The 20,718-nt window shown below is 35.8% G+C and overlaps 2 protein-coding genes and 1 pseudogene across 2 annotated transcripts; 1 reads left to right on the forward strand and 2 right to left on the reverse strand.

Moving 5' to 3' along the window:
• On the forward strand, window positions 1-17,917 carry LOC128681927 (zinc finger protein 808-like). The gene is made up of 18 exons (XM_064436911.1): window positions 1-460; window positions 957-1,070; window positions 1,617-2,204; window positions 2,663-2,868; window positions 3,247-3,354; window positions 3,814-4,035; window positions 4,683-4,794; window positions 5,253-5,357; window positions 5,737-5,909; window positions 10,722-10,923; window positions 11,504-11,629; window positions 12,674-13,288; window positions 13,723-13,925; window positions 14,701-14,805; window positions 15,092-15,298; window positions 16,009-16,120; window positions 16,690-16,794; window positions 17,337-17,917. The coding sequence occupies exons 1-18, from the start codon at window positions 290-292 to the stop codon at window positions 17,493-17,495; spliced, it is 3,633 nt and encodes a 1,210-aa protein (XP_064292981.1). The 5' UTR covers window positions 1-289; the 3' UTR covers window positions 17,496-17,917.
• LOC128682076 (putative mediator of RNA polymerase II transcription subunit 12) lies at window positions 7,038-10,633 on the reverse strand. Its single transcript, XM_053766558.2, has one exon. It carries the CDS (start codon window positions 10,073-10,075, stop codon window positions 9,218-9,220), a length of 858 nt encoding a protein of 285 aa, XP_053622533.1. The 5' UTR covers window positions 10,076-10,633; the 3' UTR covers window positions 7,038-9,217.
• Window positions 17,918-18,098: 181 nt separating the features above from the next.
• Window positions 18,099-20,369, reverse strand: LOC128681928 (uncharacterized; annotated as a pseudogene).
• Window positions 20,370-20,718: the final 349 nt, after the last annotated feature.

Consider the following 20,718-nt stretch of genomic DNA (forward strand, 5'->3'; position numbering starts at 1 on the left):
TGTCACGCTTGTCACAAGCTTCACATCACTTCACATTATATTGCATAGTTATTAGTTATATTGTTTGTTCGCTCGCAATGTTCGTCTTTCATGATCTTTATACGGTTTTCATGAAGTTTTATTCATAAAGTGCGAAGAGATGATTTATAAAACTTACACTTATGATCTACATGTGTTCTGGAAGCACTTCAGAAGTTGATCCAGTTTAGTAGCTAATAATCGTTAACCTAAATAGCTAAAAACCAATATGAGTCACAAAAAGTGTGATCAACATAACAAAACTACATGAATGTTGTTATTTCCTTCTAAGATAGACAAACAGTACTCCGAAATGTACTCAGTGAAAGTAGAATTGAACAAAAATGACGTCTGTTATGGGTGCTTAAGCTCCAATCGGCAATTGAATATATTGAAGTGTCATGTGCCTTTATTCTACACATTACTAGAACAACAAGTGGGTGTAAGTACACAAAATATACTTATTTAGTTAATTGAATAATAATACATTATATGAGGAACTCAATGTCACAGTGGTTAGCGCACTAGGCCTGCGGCTAAGACATTTTCACGATAGTCAGTTATTGGATGGGTGACTAAAAGTGAATTATCTTGCGATCCATGCTTCGGAATGCACAATAAGATATTTATCCTGGTTGTATTTGCAGTTGTAAAGTAGGTATATGTTTTGTGGACTGGATTAACTATTTATGTTATTTATTAGAGCAAATTTCTTAAAAAACAGTATTAAGACAGACTTTCACAATTACAACTTTAGGTAGAAAGCATTTTATGAATGAATTACTGAAATTGTTTTTTATTCCAGTAACCAAGACTCAAAATTTGTTAGTACACTTAAGTTATGTTAGCTATGTTCATATGTAATTCTTCCTGCAATGGTGTAACAGTGGTTCACCAGGGAATTATTATTTATGTTGATTTAAAATGCCAAATTTTAGAATGCCAAAATTTTACTCTGCTGGGAATGTAAAGCCATTTTGGAGAAGATATGCAAGTTTAAAAAGCGAATCCAACGGGCTCAGCATGTACTCCAACAAACATATTTCACTGTGGTAAGAACATTTCAATGCATTTTCACTGTATAATAAATAGGACTGTATACATTATGGTAAGAAAATATTAATAAATGAGAGCTTCAGCATATTGCCATATATTAATGACTGTGGCGTTGACCCGGCGACGGTAAATCCACCTGTACCTGCTCCTGCTCGAGGGCGCGACGCCCTTATCTAGGCTATCTAGCCCTTTTTAGCATCACTTCTTCAAACACTTAAAAACATATGGCTAGCGCATATACTTGTATATACTTAATACATACACACTTGTACATACATAATACATATACATATTAATTTAAATATTATCACAATTACAAAATAGAAAATATATAACAATTTATATGTGAGTAAAAATTCGTTTCCCGTGGGAATTTCAGGAAATCCCTTCTTAAGTGTCCCCCTACACTGTCCTAGGAACCTACACACCAAATTTCAGCTTTCTACGCCCACTAGTGTCGGTTGTGCATTGTCTGTCAGTCAGTCAGTCACTCAGTAATGCAAGAGTTTTATATATACTTATATACATTGACCATTTTTCAGCATGAGACACAGGAAAAATTATCAACATTGTTGATCACGAGAAAAGATTCCTACGATCGCATGATATGTTATGACGAGAACCAATCAAAACCGTGTGACACAGAACTAGAATATGAAGTTCCAGTGGAGTTAGCCAATATCATTGAAGAAAATAATGAAACAGATGTGAATATCAAAGAAGAGTTAGTTGATGATCTATATGATGATTTAAAATTTGAAAATGATAGCACAGAGGGAACTGATGTCAGTACGCGGCCAACTAGAAAGTGTCAGCAAGAGAGAAAAATGTGCGAAGAAAATATTGATGTAGATTATAAACCACCAATATTGGAGAGAAAAGAGTCGAATTATTTTGCAAGATATATGGATAAGGTGACAATAAGTAATGGGAATGTTGACGAGGATATAAAAAGGTATTGTGGGAGGCTCACGTTGCAGGTAGATCAGATCGACGAGTTGCTGGAGAAAGAACAGCTTGAAAACCGTCCGGGAATGAAGCGTGATCGACCATACAAGTGCAAAGAATGTACAATGGCATACAGACGGGACATTGACCTTAAAAGACATATTACTTTCAAACATATGGATGTAAGTAGATTTTAATATGAAAAATACATTTTGTAGTCTGTGTTTTCGAAATTATTTTAAAATTTAATCATCTAGAATGCTCATTAAAATTGCTGGGAAATATATAAATATCGATTTTCCGAGCGAGCTCGGTCGCCCTACTAACGGCCCGCCCCGGCTTTGCTCGGATAAAACCATAATAAAAATGTAACCTATGTTACTTTTGAAGGTTGCGTCTATCTCTGTGCCAATTTTAATCGAAATCGGCGAAGTTTTTGAGTTACAAACAAAAAAAAAATACAAATCTTAATATTAGTATGGATTGATTACACAACTAAAAATAGGTGGATAATTTTCTACAACTAGGGATGCCCACCGTGCGAAGTAGAGACGAAAAAGTAGGAAAGCGGACCCTGGGCTCCGACAGTCAACGGCTGAGGAAGAAACCGGGAACGTGCTCAAATAAGATAATTTTTCAGCGTACTGGCAGAGTTGTATGTAAACAATGCAAAAAATCATGTTCGGACTGGCAACTGTTGGATGATCATTGGTCGCAATACCATAACAAATATTTCAAATGCATTCTGTGTGGGTTTACCTCGCCGTCGAACAAAGCGGTCGTGTATCATATTGATTCTGCGCACACCAAAAAATTTATGTGTAACACATGCAATGATCAGTTTTGGTGAGTTGACATTTATTTATTCAAGTTTAAATTCATCTTAAGATGTATGGATATTACAGATGTTTAAATCTGAAATTTCCCACGTCGCTTCAGTTTCCATGTAATGTATTGTACATTATAATCAGCATGTCCTGATGGTGCAGACGGGATCGGAAACGAGGATACTTCTCAACCCTTTATAGCACGGGCATGGGTTTTTTGTCAGGCGTTAAATGGCACAAGATCTCTGATGACAATAAAAGCTTGTGGCAAAAATTACATTTTTGTAAAAAACTTGTTCATATTTTGTGACAACCCTGACTGCATTGTCGCCGCTGGCGGCTGCTCCTTTAGCAACGCCGCCGATCAACTGTATGAATCTCATTAAAACTGTTACAGTACGATGAAGCAGTTTAAGAAGCATTACCAGGCGAAGCACGAACGTCTGGTCTGCGACGATTGCGGGAAGACTTTCATCAAGAGGAAATCGTTCGAAACTCACTACAAGTGAGTTCATTTTATATCAACCTAGTATTTACCGACATATATTTGACGACCTCTGTGGCGCAGTGGTAAAATGCTTGCCTCTGAACCCGGGAGGTCCCGGGTTCGATCCCCGCTCGGGTCATGATGGAAAATGATCTTTTTCTGATTAGCCCGGGTCTTGGATGTTTAAATATATGTGTATTTCTTATAAAATATAGTATCGTTGAGTTAGTATCCGATAACACAAGGTTCGAACTTACTTTGGGTCCAGCTCAATCTGTCTGTGATTTGTCTTAATATATTTTTTTATTTCGAATACAAGTTTTAGTGTAAACCCGTTATTAGGAGACTCTGCAAACCCGTATATTAGCGCCATCATCACTATTTCTATCCATGTCTAAAGCAATAACTAAAAAAATCTCATTTGAGCGATGACTAATAAAGTAATGTACTAAAATCTGAATTAATTGACTTCAACAGACGTCACCACATGCCGCCTACGTGCGAGGTCTGCAACAAGACGTACTCAACATACCACAACCTCGAGAACCACTACCGTCTGAACCACCCGGAGTTCATAAACTGCGAGAACAGACAAGAACTGGCGTATTGCGTGGAGTGCAACAAACAATTCCCTAGTGTGTATAAATATAGGAGACATTTGACGAGTGCAGCGGTACACACGCCGCCGAAGGTTGAGATGTGAGTTTTTACAAATGTTTCTCATAGTTTCTCACTTAAGCTTAAGATTGTAAGTCTGTTTTAAATATGGAGACATTTGAAGAGTCCAGCGGTACACACGCCGCCGAAGGTCGAGATGTGAGTTTTTACTAATGTTTCTCATTGTTTCTCACTCCAGTTTAAGATTGTAAGTCTGTTTTAAATTAGATTTTACACTAAAACTGTGGCGTTTATTTGAATATCTGTTAGCTGGTTGTTTCTCGTGATTTATCGCTGGTTATATACTGAGAAACACAATTAATATTATGAACCACTATAATAATATAAAACAATAAGAAAAATATTGTTAATAAGGAAGCTTCAATACAAAAAAAACGTATTTTTTTTGCCGTTTTATAGATAAAGAGCTTTTGCCCGCGGCTTCGCCCGCGTTAATTTGCCGGGATGAAAGGTACCCTATGTCCTTCTCCACACTTCAGACTACATGTGTGCAAAATTTCAAGTAGATTGCTTCCGTAGATAGAGCGTGCAGAGGTAACAAACAAACTTACTTTCGCATTTATAAGTTAGGATAGGATGATACGAGTCCGACTCGCACTTGGTTCTTTTCGTATTTCAACCTGTGGTGCACACAAATGAATGATCGGTCGGTTGATGTTTCATTCCAGCGTGCCGTGTCCGGAATGCGGCAAGGTGTTCTCTAGAAAGATCCGAATGACCAACCACGTGTTGGCTGTGCACAGGAAGAACACGAAACACAGATGTGATATTTGCAATAAGGTTAGTATGCATAGTAATGTTGCCCATTGATAGGGTACTAATTTAAAATTATATATATATTTTTCTAGTTCGGATTTTTAAAAAAACTGATTTTTGAATTTGTTTTCAGTTATAAAATGTATTTTAAAAATTGTTGGAATCTTACTAATATTATAAATGCGACAGTTTGTGAGCATGTATGTGTGTATGTTTGTTACTATTTCACGTAATATCTACTGGACAGATTGTTATGAAATTTGGTACAAGGGTAGAAAATAACCTGGAATAACACACAGGATTTTATCCCGAAATTCCCACGGGAGCGAAGCCCCGGGGCGCAGCTAGTGATTTATAAAATTACCAAAAACAATTTAAGTCGCAAAGTAGGCAACGCGCGTGTGTAGACACCACTGGCATTTCAGGCGTCCATAGGCTGTGGTGACCGCTTACCATCTGGTGGGATATACAATATGTTTCAGACATTCTGCTCAGCGTATTCAGCTAAGACCCACAGGAAGTACACACACGAGAAGGAACAAAAGCCGAAGAACAAATTCTGTGATATATGTGGCAGGGGATTCAATGTGAGTGGATTGTGTTAATTTAATAATATAAGTTGCGGACCCTGGGCTCCCACGCGCAATTAGTGAGTAAGAAACTGTGAAAACGCTTCAGGTATGAGAGATTTTGAACTAATTATCTCTCTGTCTCATCGCCCAGTTGAATTCCCCGCTGTGGAGCCTAAAGCCCGGTGTAAAAAAATAGCTTTAAATTTTAAAAATTCGGCTGTGGTTTTACGACCGGCCTGTCTGACGACAGTAACTAAGCACCTCTTTGGTGTTGCGGATTCTCAATGACATGCGCATTTAAATTTACTTTAAAACAAAATAATTAAAAAAAGAGATCATATACATATGGTGGAATTAATACGTAAATTATAAATTTAACGCCTTAAATTTCCAGACGAATCGAATTCTAAACAACCACCGCCGCACGCACACCGGCGAGCGGCCGTATTCGTGCCCGCACTGCCCGGCCACGTTCGCGCAGAGGGTCGCCATGCGCACGCACGCCAAAACGCAGCACAAAAACTTGCTCCTCGACGCCGCGAACCAAGTTATTAATGGTGGAATCTTGCCTTAAGGCGTGCGCGCACCGGCGTTTTTTTTTTAACGTATGGTAAAATTGCGCTAGATGCTGGACTCATGCACAATGGTCTGACTGGGATGCCGACCGTACAAAGTGAAGGAGAAAAGTAGGAAAACACCTTGGGGTTCAACGCTTTATGACTGAAATAGAAGTGTTCAGATGAAAGAGATTTGGAAGCAGAATTGAATTTATGTATTGAGTATTTTTTTCCAATGAAGCATTGTTTTGTTTGGGTTGTTTGTTAAGTGATATGTAACATTCGTGGAAAGTGTATAAGTGTCGTCCACTAATCACGTGAGGCTCGAAAGGGGTGCAGGGGGTCAGCAAAAATCACGAAATAGTGATCTAGGAGGGAGAGGGGAGTGTAGAAACATATCACGTGTATTTCTTTTTTCGTCAAACACCCTATTTTGAAACCGAAAACCACAGTGTGATATTATTATATAATTTATCATTTCGATACATACCTACTCAATATTTTAATAAATGTAGTTATGTAGTTTATTTAAAGGTACTAAAAATACACGTGATTTTGAGTGGGGAAGGGTACCTCACCATGTTGATAGAAAAGTATTTGGTGAAATGAAACATCAGCCCAGATTGATTTCACAAGATTTTTCTATATTTTATTATATTAATTTATATATTGATATTTTCCTTGAGAGCGAAAACGTACTAGGTATCCAGTCTAGACGAATTACTATGCTGACATACGTACCTTCAAGTGGGTGTTGGTTAACAATACTAAAAAAATCACGTGATTAAAGGACTTCACCTATGTAAATGCACTATTTGGCTTTTTTGGTCTTATTTACTGTAAAAGATTTCCATTTGCATTTGCAGTGCAAATTGAGTATTGAGGAAATTTTGTCTTAATAATAATTTAAGTTTATATCAAATGGCCATATTACCCATGGTGAAGTCCAATATTATTTATTTAATAATATACCATATCATGAGTGTGTACAATTCCAAAAATTAGGTTTTATTAAATTAATATATCTTTAGTTAAATTAGGGCACAGTGCAAGAGTTTTTTGAAATGGAAATTTATGATATAAATGTACAAAATTTAAGATAGTTGTACCCATTCCATTTGTTGTGAATAAAAAAATATTTACAACTTAAATTAGTTTTATTTGACTAAAATAAGTATAATATACATAATTATATTCAGCCTTACATCATATATTCATAATTTATCATTAATATAATGAACAAAAATATACCATCTTTACATATAAATATTATTACAGATTGCCACATAAAAGGGATCATTGTAACAATAGAAAAACAATATGTAACTCATTATTTTTACACTGGCACAATAGACATAATTTGAAATTAAAAGCAAATTTAAAAAGCCATTTTGTTTCTAGGCAAAGACAACATGATTTTTCGCCAAGAAGTTCATTCTGCCAAGAAGGGCTGAGGCGTTGCGTCAGAACAGAGGGGCCAAGATTTTGAAAAAATTATACAACATTTTTTTTATAAAGTTGCAAATAGTAGATTTATGGTACTAAACGTATATTCGATCTCGTAATCGATCGATCCATGACTTTGTACCTCCATCATGACGTTCACCCGAGAACGAGGTGGCGCGACCACATTCAGAAGGCCTACCACGAAGCATACAAACCTTTTCCCCATATATGTACCCATCGTGTAAATAAAAAGAGTGTGTGGACGCAATAGGTGCTATGTGTTTTATGTTTCATGGTAGACCCCCAGTGGCAGAATACATACAAGTTATAAACAAATTATACATTTAATTAAAACAGGGTACCTAGTAAGTGATTTGCTCAGAATTTTTGTTTGCATGTATAAATTTTACTTAAAAATTTTAATCTTTAAAATTGTTTTCACAAGACACATTGATATCCAGATATTTGCACAAAATCTAAACAAAATATCACACCGAAAAACCTAATCTACAAATAAACAATGCGACATCTATAACTTATAAGAGAATAAAGCAACCCAAGAAAAATCCTTCAATGTGTTTTATTCTAACAAAACAATACAGGGTGTTATATAACATATGACATGGTAAGATACTCTGGGTAGAACCTTTATGAGAAGTTTCAAGTTTAACACTTCTAAAAAGGGCGCTCATTAAGATTTTCGTATTAATTACAGGGGTCAAAGCTAAGGACTACTAAAAGTGAATGTTACTTTCGCATCTAGGTTCTGCCCAAAGTATCTATCTTATCATTTAGGTATTTCGTTATTGGTATTTACACATAATGAATTAAAAATCAATAATTTCTGTGTCATACCTAATTATTAAAAAATGTCTAACACAATTTGAAATGATTAAATGAGTTTAATAATTTGAATAAAATAATGGAGAAACTATATACAGATGATAATATTCCATGAGATTCACGATTAGGGCAGGGCAGTTCTATAAGTCACTTTTAAAACTTTCAGTGACAAATAATGAAAATTAGAATTTACATAAATAAAACTGTAAATGGGCTATGTCTGTACATAGGAGATATTGTAGAATAATAATTATGGGGGTCTTTATGGGGCTAATAGAAACCATTATAACTTTTTTACAATTTTAGTCAGTCTGTTTGTTCGAAAACTACTGGATGATATTTCATGCGGTTTTTGCAGCTGTATAGGGGATAATCTAAATCAGGTCTGATTTCATTTCATTCATTCATATAAAAAGTATTGCTGTTAACTTAATTTGGACATTCCGGATTTCGCCCTCAAATCATCCGCTAATACGGTCACATTGCATTTGAACCTCAATTTAATAAATAAATTTACTAAATTGAATTTGCATTTTTTTATGGTTTTGGTTACGAGTCTATCTTTGAAATTTTTTGTTTTGACTACAGCAATGATAACTGCTCAGTTTTGATCCAGATACCTACTACTGGAACAATAAAAGAAAGCAGAACTATGAGGTTCAACTGTAATCCAGCAGAAGTCATTAGCACAATAGGGAGCTGTATTGAAATATCATTTAGATTGATTTTGGAAAGATTATACAGCAAAAAGTTCCACTCAAAGTGAACATTGTCCTGTTATATTAACATATTGAATTCAGAGCACTAAACCTGATCACACTCTCTCTCATGATACATGATGAAGAGTTAGCCCCTTGGGTATCGTGATAAATTATGTTCATGTCTGAGACTTCATAAATCCAAAGATGTAGAAAATCTACATTAGAATTGTATTTACAGTTTTATTTTAAACTTATACATAGGTCTGTGCATATAGCCTATCTAAGGCATTATTTGATTGCTATCATCCTATTACCTCTAAAACCTAAACTAATATGATACAGGAGGGACTTGCGGCATGAGGTTAGTATAAACACATTGGTTCTCCATTGGTTTCATTTGCTGCATTTGAGGATGTTGCATCTGAGTGGGCATCTGCATGGGCTGTGGAGTAGGCTCGGCAGGTTTCTTGTTTTTCTTTTCACACTTTTTAAACTTAATACCAAGCTTATTCAACAGTATAAGCCTCAATGATTCCTTTCCACCTCTATAATTGAGTTCGTGTTTAGCCGCAGCTAATATTTTCCCTAAAGTTGGCACTTCTTTCCTATTTGAATAACTGTTCACAATACCTCTTAACGCACACAATTGGAAGTAATCCAGTTGGACTTTAGTTTTTCTAATTCTTTTCTTCTTTGGCCCTGTCATTTTTGTTTGAGTCGCTTCGGCACGCAAACCGTCCCTTTTAATTCTTTTTATGGTGCTTTCCGATAGGCCAGTCGCGGCGCACGCCCTTTTAACAACATTCTCAACTGGGAATGCGTAGCCTCTGTTTTGTTTTTCACTTTCGAAAAATCTTATAACCTTGAAAATTATTTCCCGCGCTTGGCCGTCTATAGCTTCTTTTTTCTTTTTCTCCAATTTCGGTTTCCGTTCTTCATGTACTGGCTGGTTTGGTTCATGTGGCTGTTGAGGAGGCGGTTGAGGCTCTGGGATGTGTTGTTCGGGCGGCGGTTGTTGTTGTTGTTGCTGTATTAACTGAGGCTGCGATTGTGGCTGTTGCGGTTGTTCGTGTATTATTTGAGCCTGATGATGCATAGGAACTAAACCCACTATATTTAGAACGGGAACTTCAATCTCATGGTGCATTTGCTGATGGTGGATTACTGCAACATCGTGTGTCGTCATTTTGTACGCGACTACAGCTAGGAATTGTCAATTTACGTTATTATTGGCAATTGCTCTACGTTAATATTTAATCTTTGTCACATAAACATAATCATGGGGTTATTAAATCATTTTTTAACAACAATAGTTGCTGTGCTGCACAAAACATAGAACTACGATTGACGTGACGCCATGTCAAAATTGAATGGAAATGAATAAAGGATAAAATGAACGGTTTTTATATGGTTGGTAGACCCGTTGCTTTTTTTCAGGAACAAACAGCTGTAAAATATGTCTGTGATGATACCATGGATTTATTAAGTACTTCGTACAACAGTACCTACATGGTAGGTATCGTATCTATCGTAGGTATCATTACCTACGATACTATCGACCACAGACATGACGTTATCGACTATCGACCGGGACACTCGTGCTCCGTACTACGACGATACTCAGCATTTTTCTTCTTTTCCTGTGTTATCTAGTACCTACTAGATATCTATCGCCAAAGATTTCTTTTTTATTATCTAAATGCGATGAGGTCTTGGCCTGAGGCGATGAGGTCAGTGTCAGTGCCACTGCTTGCCGTCATGCCACTCATGTGCCACTTTGCCACTCAATCAAAGTGAATGAATGACTGAGCTGAGATGAATGATGAGTAAAGTATACAAAACAAATTAACATTTTACAATTTGCAGGTTTTCTGTGTAAAAATCATGGAAGAAATATTTATTGATAAAGCAGTATATAACTATCAGATGTGCAAAGTTTGTTTATCTTCAGACAGGACTCTGACTCCATTAGGGAAATATCTAGATTTATTTACAAAAATATGTCCTAAGTTGAGAGCTGCTTACAAAACTGGGGTAGGTACCTACCTATGCAATGTTATTATTTATCTTACCAAAATAATATGAACACTACAATACACACACAAATCTGTTTTTATTTAAATGTTGTTGTTGTTATATTATTGCTTTCCATTAAAATTTATGTGGGCAAAAGATTGAAATAAGTTCTTTAACTAAAATAATGTTTATTTCTTTTTTATTACAATGAAAGGAAAGCTAAGTTAAAACATTAATGGATCAGTTGAAAGGCAAGGGTCGTGCCTTAGGAGGTAAAATGGATGGCTTGTGGTTTCACACAGGAATAGGACCTCTCCACTTCCTCCCATGGATATCATATAATGCGATTATGGGACACCTCACATGGTAGCTCATAGGCAATAAGCTATTATTGCCTATGAGCTACCATGTGAGGTACCATGCCCAAAGAGGGCTAACGTCAAGCAGGCGGATGGATGTAAGATCACAGCCAAATCTTCAATATTTTAAATGTTTATTTTTACTCAGAGTAAAACAGCCGTGAATGCAACCATGAGAGAGATGATGATGATGAATGCTACTTGATTCCTTGTTATAATGATGTTTTTTTTTGTTCCAGGATGTTTTGTTATGTTGGGAATGTCAGATGGTACTTCAAAAAGTAGAAAAGTTTCGGGTTAAAGTGATTAAGGCACAAAGTTTTTTTAAAACTGCTGGCACGACAGCAGATAATGAACTGAACCAAGTAATTGTTTTATTTATTCATCTTTGTTGTTCCAAACATAGTTGTGGTGAGCTTAGCGCTAAAAGTATTCTCTCCTAGCTACCCTTTATGGGTGAATTTCATGACTGTTTGAATGTGTGTGTAGCGCTTCATTGCTGTCGCATATTTTTTTTTAATAAAGAATATTTAAAAAAAATTAAACATTTATAACATTGTGCCAGTACTTTGCTTATTTCGAAAATAGGATAATTTAATTGATTACTGTGTAAGGTACAATTCAATAAACACTAATGATAGCCCACGCACATTAGCACATTCCTTATATGGTTTTAGTTTGTGTATTTTGTATTATTTGGCCTTGTATGTGGGTGTTTCTCAGAGTGATTGGACAGCTGTGACTGCACTGTCATTACCACTACCGTAATGTAAATTTCATGAATTATTTCCTTCCTTAATGAATGATTCAATTGAAATGATTCCTTCCTTAGAAAATTGACAGATGGTAATGACAGCGAGGCTGGAGTGGTCTAAACGCTCTTAGAACCACCCATGTAAGCTCTCGTTTATTCAGTGTGTTATTTCTAACATGTGTGTCAGATTGTATTCAGGTTTCCTAAAGGCTTTTACTATTAATAAATATTATAATTTGTGAAGTTGGCTATGCAGTCACTATTATTCTTAAATTTCCTTAAAATCAAATCTATACTAAAATTATAAAAAAGAAAGTCTGTTCTGCTTTCACGGCATAACTGCTGAACTGATTTTGATGAAATTTAGTTATAAAACTGCGCGAAACTTAGTTATAAAACGACAATTTCAAAAATAGGCTACTTTTTTTCAAGAATCAACCTCCCAATTATATTGGAGGGGTGAAAGTTTGTATGAAAATCATATATTTTCTGCTTTCGCGGAAAAATCCACACAGGCGCAGCCGCGGGCAATAGCTAGTTGTAGGAACTAGCTTTTAGTATTTATAAATTAAGAAAATAATTTATATAAATTTGTATGCTATTTTAGCTTTGTATATGAAATTGATTTGATGATTAACAACTATTTAATTTTTAGTCCAGCTTCAATTTGTCCAGCCTACAAATAGTTTTAAAAACAAATATAAACTATTATTTTGAAGAAGAGTTTACTCAACCTAGTGAGGTTATCGAAGTTGAATCAATAAAGAAGGAAAGCTACGATTCAAATTATGTCAATATATATTGCGAAAACAATATTCCCGATGACAAAACAGAAATTATCAACGACGTTATAAAAGAAGAGAAGATTGACATCAATGAGGAAATTTTAAACAATCTATTTGACATAGACACAGAATTCAAAGGGGAAATCGATGATGACGATCGTTATGGTGATTTAGTATGTTTTGATGTCCCGAAGACGAAGAAAAAGAAGAAGAAAGTTAAGAAACCAAAGAATGAACATCAAGGTCGTCCGTATATCATTGTGTATAACAGTACAGACGGAGTAAAAAGATCGGCCGAATATAGGTCGCCTGTTGTTAGTCAAATATATGACAAGGTAGCTATAGAAATGCCAGAATTGATGTCGCTAAGAGAGAAGGAGAAGAACATGAAGCATTATGTGAAAATGGAATATAAATGTGAGCTGTGTATATCTGGGTTTTCAAATCTAACCACATACAAGGCACATATGATTACTCACAATAGGGTCGGTATTATATTAACTATTATGTTTTTAATCACTACATAGTATAAAAGAAAGTCTCTTCACGCTGTCTGTCTGGCTGTCCCTAAGTATACACTTAGATCTTTAAAAGTACTTAACGGATTTTGATGCGAGTTTTTTTAATAGAGCGATTCCAAAGGAGTGTTTGTCTATAATTTGTTATGGATTTACCCGAGCGAAGACGAGACCGGCCGCTAGTAATTAATAATGTACATGATTTTCATACACATTTTCGCCCCCCATTAAAGTCATTTAGAGGTTGGTTTTTGTCAAAAACAGTAGCCTATGTATGAACGGGGTTCTTGAACTATGTGCATACCAAATTTCATCTAATCGGTTTAGCCGTGAAAGCGTAACAGACAGACTTTCGCCTTTATAATATTAGTATGGAATTTTGGATATGTTGTGTTCTTCAGAGGTACGCTCAAAGCGAGTGTATGGTATGCCGCCAGCAGTTCACAGACAAAAGGTATATGGACATACATTATGAGCAACATAAGTTCAAATATGTGTGTAGAGTGTGCGGGGAGACTTACCTGTCAAAGCGATATATGCATACCCATGTTAGACATGCGCACGATAAGGCATATGCTTGTAAGGAGTGCGGGGAACAGTTCAGGTGAGCAACTTGCCTTCTATTGCTTTTTTATCCTAGATTTTCACGTTTCACAAAAAATTTGCCAGTGAGAAATTGTCTGCGCTCAAAAATTTCTTCTTTCGAAAATTGCCTCGAGAGAAATTCATTTAATCCATATAGTTCTATCGGTAGGACTAAACAGAGAAAACAATCCATTTGGTCCTACTATCTGCTGTATCTACTCATTTTTAACGAACGAACCATATAAAATTTCGGAAAATGCGATAGTAGGACCAAACAGACGGGATGGGATAATCTTGAAATTTTTAAGTTTAATTTGTGGTTATTCGGAGCTTAAACAGAAAAGTAGTTACCCTATTAACATTTCTCTAAAAAAAAAAATGTGACGATACGCGGGGTAAAGGCAAACGGGTTGGAAACGCGGCACCGCCTACTCTCTTACATCGGTACCGCCGCTCAATGCATGGAAAATGAAATATGCAAAAGTTATTATCAATATGCAAAACTTGATCGAGTCCCTTTCTATATTCCGTCCATGTGGTTTTACGACCAGCCACATGCTTGACGTCAACCCACATTGGAGATGCTGATTAAATGCTGCAACGAATAATATTACCCGAACGAAGCCAGGACGGGCCGCTAGTGTCAAATATTGTAAATTGACAAGACATATTTTAGCTAATCACAGTGTCTTTCTCAAACTTGACATTGGGAAAATCATCGTTTGGCCAAACGATGGAGCCATAAAATTAAAAAGTGAAGTGAAGTTTTTAAATACAATTTTTATTTATTTTAGCAATGCAAAAGAAGTGATAATCCATCGCAAAAAGCACCGAGAGTTTATATGTGATCACTGCGGCAAGAAAACGTCAAATAAACACCTTATTGAGAAGCATATTATGTGAGTTACTCATGATTTTTTTAAATCTCGTCTTATTCCAAAGTATGGTTAAAATACTATTTTTAATACCAGTGGTTAAGTCGCTCGCCTGTCAATCAAAAGGTCCCCATGTATCGAAAGTAGGATTCGGACCTGAACTTGAATAACTACTGGTCCACTACAGCTTCACCACTGGTCCACCACCGCATCATTACTGGTCCACCACCGCTTTACCACTGGTCCACCACCGCTTCAACTGTTCCTAGTGTAATCGCGGTTTGAATTATTAAATATATATATATTTCAGAATGCGACACTTGCCACACAAATGTGAAACTTGCAACGTAACCTTTAAAAGCAACCACACGAAACAGAACCACATACGCGAGCAACACGTGAAGACAAGGACGGAAGAGGCCTTCTGCGTGGAATGTAACATGCAGTTTGACAACGTGCTCATATACAAGAGGCATTTGAAGAGTAGTGTCAAACATAACCCTAAGAGCAATGTCAAGTGAGTCATTCTTGGCTGTGACGCCCCTAGCCCAGCGAAAATGCATAAAAATAACCTTTCAATTTTGAAGATTCGACTGATTTTATGACCGGCCGTCGTCGGCCAGTTATAGTCTGACAAGAAAGTGGGCAAAATAAATGAAGGCGCTGCTGATCCTCATGGCTGGCAACACTGGAAGTTTATCAACCAATCGTGACCATAATGGTCACGATTGATTTGGTATTGCAATGGCAAAAAAATATAATTCGTTAAAAATCAATTTGACAGTAAACTTATAAAATATTTTTGTTGTTTATTAGCTTTCGTTGTCGGTCCTAGGGTTGTAAACTATATATATACAAAATTTCATCAAAATCTGCCCAGCAACGGCTTCCACCTTCCTCAGAAATCACACTATCTATTGGTGAATACCGTATAAAAATTCGTCTGGTAGTTTTTCAGTTTATCGCATTCATACAGACAGACCCGACACTTCTTTTTATCCTAATAATATTATATTATCATAAATGCGAAAGTTTGTGAGGATGTATGTGTGTATGTTCGTTACTCTTTCACGCAAAATCCACTTTACGGATTGTTATGAAATTTGCTACACGGGTAGAATATAACGCGGACTAACACATAGGGTACTTTTTATCCCGAAGTTCCCACCGGAGCGAAGCCCTGGGGCGCAGCTAGTAAATAATTAAAAATCACCTTTTTCTTGTCAGGTACCCGTGTCCGGAATGCAACAAGCTGTTCAACAAGAAGATGAACATGAAGTACCACTACAGCTATTTCCATACGGACCGGACCAACTTCTATTGTGAAATGTGTGCAAAGGTATGTAACTAATTTTATTTACAAAATTCGATTTCCAGTTGCAATGTATATTTAACATATAAACTTACATCACTTATTGACGTAAAAAAATTACTTAAAACTAAGTCTACTGCCGACTTCCAAAGCGCAGGTGAAGAAGAAGCGGCGCGACAATCTTCACCGCAGCCTTTGCTCCAAACACGTCAATTGTGTTATTCCAATTTATATTCTACCCGTGTATCAAATTTCATAACAATCCGTCCAGTAGAATTTGCGTGAAAGAGTAACAAATTTATTTTTGCATTTATAATATTAGTTGGGATTTTATCAGCAAACAGTGAAATATTTTTATTCATGCCATACAAGATTTTGCCCGCGGCTTCGCCTGCGTAAATTTCCCACGGAAACTGTTATTTTTCCGGGATGAAAGGTACCTACCATCCATGTGTATGTAAAATTTCAACAAGATTGGTTGAGTAAATAGAGCGTGAAGAGGAAACAAACAACTTACTTTCGCATGTATAATATTAGTTAGGATTAGGCTACGAAGGTCGTAAATTAAGATAAATGTTAATTTTATCTTTGAACAGTATTTCCTGAACAACTATCAGCTGCGCCGTCACAAGTCTGTGTTCCACGACAAAATTAAACCGGTGAAAAATAAATTTTGTCCTCACTGCGGAAGAGGTTTCTCGGTGAGTATGCAATTCATGTAATATTAATTAAAGCTGCGCCCCGGAGCTTCGCTCCCGTTGGAATTTCGGGATAAAAAATACCCTATGTATTATTCCAGCTTACACTCTATCCGTGTACCAAATTTCATAACAATCCGTCCAGTAGTGCGTCCGTCCAATTTTGCGTGAAAGAGTAACAAACATACATCCTCAAAAACTTTCGTATTTATAATATTCATAGTATTTTTTCCTGTATATACAGGAAAAACTAAGTATACTAAACGTTCGTTCTACGAATTTTGACATATTACATTGTAATTACCATCGATACGCAAATTTATATATTCTGTGATGCAACTGCAACATTTTGCAGAAAGGGCATTTTGAGAGAGTGGCAATTTTTACTCCTGCGGTGTATGGTATGAATGAATTTGTTTACTCAAGTAACCATGTCTCACAATTGTTGGATGTCTCACAATTGTTAGTAAGGACATAGGTAAAAGATAATGATAGTACAGAAAAATTTTATAAAATTGCAATGTCAACTATTTTAATTTAAACAGGAGCGTCGCGTGCTGAACAACCACATCCGCACGCACACGGGCGAGCGGCCGTACGCGTGTGCGCTGTGCTCGGCCACGTTCACGCAGGCGTACCCGCTCACCACGCACATGCGCGCTGTGCACAAGGTCGGCGGGCTTAGGAAGACTAGTACAAAATAATGTTTACACTTTATGTATGCTGCGTATAATTTCTGACGCAAAATGTGCATATCGCAGTGTCAAAGAGGGTAGTGAAAAAAAATGCAAATTAAAAAAAAAAAACATTCCAAAAATATTTTGAAAATAATAATGAAATGTAATATTCTTGAATTTGTCCACAGTAGTCTTATCTTAACCGTTGAGAGTTTGAGACCATACCGGTTTAAGAGTGTACCGAGCGCACACTGGGACATCCATCAAATTTTTATCAATTTATTTTAAACAGAAGCAAATTTTAAATATATGTCTCGGACTATTTATGCTTCCCTAAACAAAGGACTGCATTAAAAAGTATTGTGTTGTTATATTGGACACAGTTGCCACAATCTACTAAACCGAACATGGTGGCCACTAAAGTCAGTTTAGTAAATTGTGACTACATATTGTACAATAGAAAACTATATTACTTTTAATTAAGTCCTTTATATAGTGTAGCATAATTTGTCCGAACCAGAATATTTGGTTTTTGCATTTGTTTTAAAATTAATTTTATTCAAATAAATAGAAGTAAATATTGTTGTGTGCGTTCATCACTTACTGTTAAATTATCTGATAGTCTTTATACGCATTCAAAATGCTAACTGGCAAATATCTTAGACAGATTTATCTAACAGTTATTTTAGCATATTAAAATATGATATTTTATGAGAAAATGGTGAAACAAGCCCATAATCTAGTAACCTGAAATAAATTAATTTTATTTATTTAAAATGTGTTTTATTTTTGGATACAAATAGCCAAAGACAATATACCATAAACTTTTGGCTATGCTAGCAGTAAATCAAATCATTTATTTAGAAAATAGACCTTGACAGACACTTTTTCACGTCAATTTATTTATTGACACACTTTTTATACATTTGTTTATTAGGCTCAGCCTCGTGCGGTCCAGTCTTATATCGGTCATTGATATATCGAAAATGATATTTATTCATTATGTAAATCATAACTTCTTGTTACAAGTACGTCGTTGATGTTTTCATTTTCGAGTGGCATTCGCAGGTTGTTCATAATAAAATCGGTTGTATGGATCGCCGGCGTCGATAAAGCGACACTAGCGAGTGTTGTAACTGTGAATGTGTAATTCTCTTGCTCCAGAATTCTACGACGTATCGGATTTCAGTCTTCAGGCTCTTTAAAAATTCGAGCATAGGAATTGATATATGGAAATCTGGTTCGGAATATTGCCGTCGCCCTTTATAAACGCTTTGCAAATAATCATCAAAGTGTTTTTCTTGTGACATTGGTCATTTATTGTTTGAGTATTGACCGGTTCACGGCTGCCGTTCAAGTTCAAATTCAAAATTCTTTATTCAATTTAGGATGATATACATCACTTATTGACGTCAAAAATTACTTCGTCCGTCAAACACAACGCAGTTGTCATCATTTCCTAGTTCAAATGGAGAATTTTTTGAGATTCGAGATTGCAATTCTCCCGTTGCAAAGTATTATCTGATTGATCTGGTGTTCCCTGATGTTCCACAAGCCTTTGAAACGTATGAATCAAATGATTTCGACCTTGTGTCAGCTGGTGTTCTTTTAGAACTATATTTATACGTGGGTCCAGATATGATAATGCTGCTTGAAAATAAACGTTTGCTAGCAACATTTCTTGTCGGCTTTCCATGAATGATGATAATAAATTTGAGAATGGATTTGCCATTTTCTTTAAATTTAATGTGTGCATTAAATGTCCATGATATATAAAAATCTCAGATGGTTAAGTAGTTTGCTCCTTCTGTAACAGTTTCAATATAATTCTACATGACGCTAAAGCACTAAGTGTGTTTTCAATATATGTCCAAGGAGAGTGTGAAAAAACAGGAACATTGGTCGGAAAATTCTTGACAAAAAAATTTCAATGTCATCAATTGTTCTAACATATTTGTGGTGGACTCCCACCTCGATGGACAATCAATCTCTGGAGGCAAGAAAATTTCATTCTTTAATTTAAGAGCAATATTTGGTGAATGCAAAGTTCTAACAAATTCTCGGATAAGTTCCCCTTTATCTTTAAAAGCGTCGTTTATGGCCAAATGCAGTGCGTGTGCTGCACATCTCACTACACACACATTTACAACACCTCGCGTATTGTTAGTTGCTTCGGCAAATTGTAATTCGTTGAACAATTCTTCATATTCTTCTTCACCGATAGCAGAGACTTCAATATTTTCTGAATCTTCACCTTCTTCACATGTCACTCTCAGCAAATTGGAAACATTCATGTGTTATAGAATACAATTGTTGGATTCCGATTCCATATTGACTTAGCATGGAAATTACTGTCTCTTTCAGTTTAGAAATACTTTGTAATCGTATGACGCCTAAATGCTTCGAAATAACTTTATTTTCTTTTATATATTGTAAATTCAAACCCAAATAGCAGCGAGATCTTACAGAAGTCTGCTTTAACAGCAACAAGTTTGTCTTTTCCTCAAAAATTTGTTTGCGAATCTCACATGCTTTACTTTGCATGATAACTATCATATATTTTGAAGAGACTGTAAGGCCTAGTGATCCAAGAATAACTTTAATAATTCCTTGAAAAGCGCTATCATCAAATAAAGCAAATGGGCGTCCATGAACTGTGACCATATCTAAGCAATAATTCAATATTTTTGAATGAGTCTTATTATAATTTCTGTCAGAAGGTGTATTAAGAATTTGATCTGAACATTTTGAATTCCTCGCAATTATTTCTATATAAACAGAACGATGGTGGGAATAGCAATGGCGGAATAAATTATTAGATGAATGGTTGCCCTGAAATTGAAAAAGTATAACATTATATTAAAAATAAAAAAAAAGGATATACATAGATTTAAGCCACAGAGAACCAGATCATAATCATCACGGATTTTAGGGTAGCTATTCTCAAGACGTCACCAATATTCATATCATACTGTTCCTAGTCATCAAATAGTATCGAATCTATGATAGTCCAATCAAAATCAAACTATCGACAATTCAGCATCACTAGAATGAATGACGTTAGTCAGGTGACATTGACATACACAGGAGCAAAGATATTATATATAGAGTTTCGATAATAAATATTTTTTTTTTTGTACATTCAATTTTATGGAGGGCAACTGCCACCCATTCTGGCTACCCTGCGCACATTTGAAATTATTCATTTCATTACTATTGCCAAGGACGAAATATATTATTTTAGTTGAAT

This window comes from Plodia interpunctella, chromosome 29, assembly GCF_027563975.2.
Source record: "Plodia interpunctella isolate USDA-ARS_2022_Savannah chromosome 29, ilPloInte3.2, whole genome shotgun sequence".
NCBI classification, from domain to species: Eukaryota; Metazoa; Arthropoda; class Insecta; order Lepidoptera; family Pyralidae; genus Plodia; species Plodia interpunctella.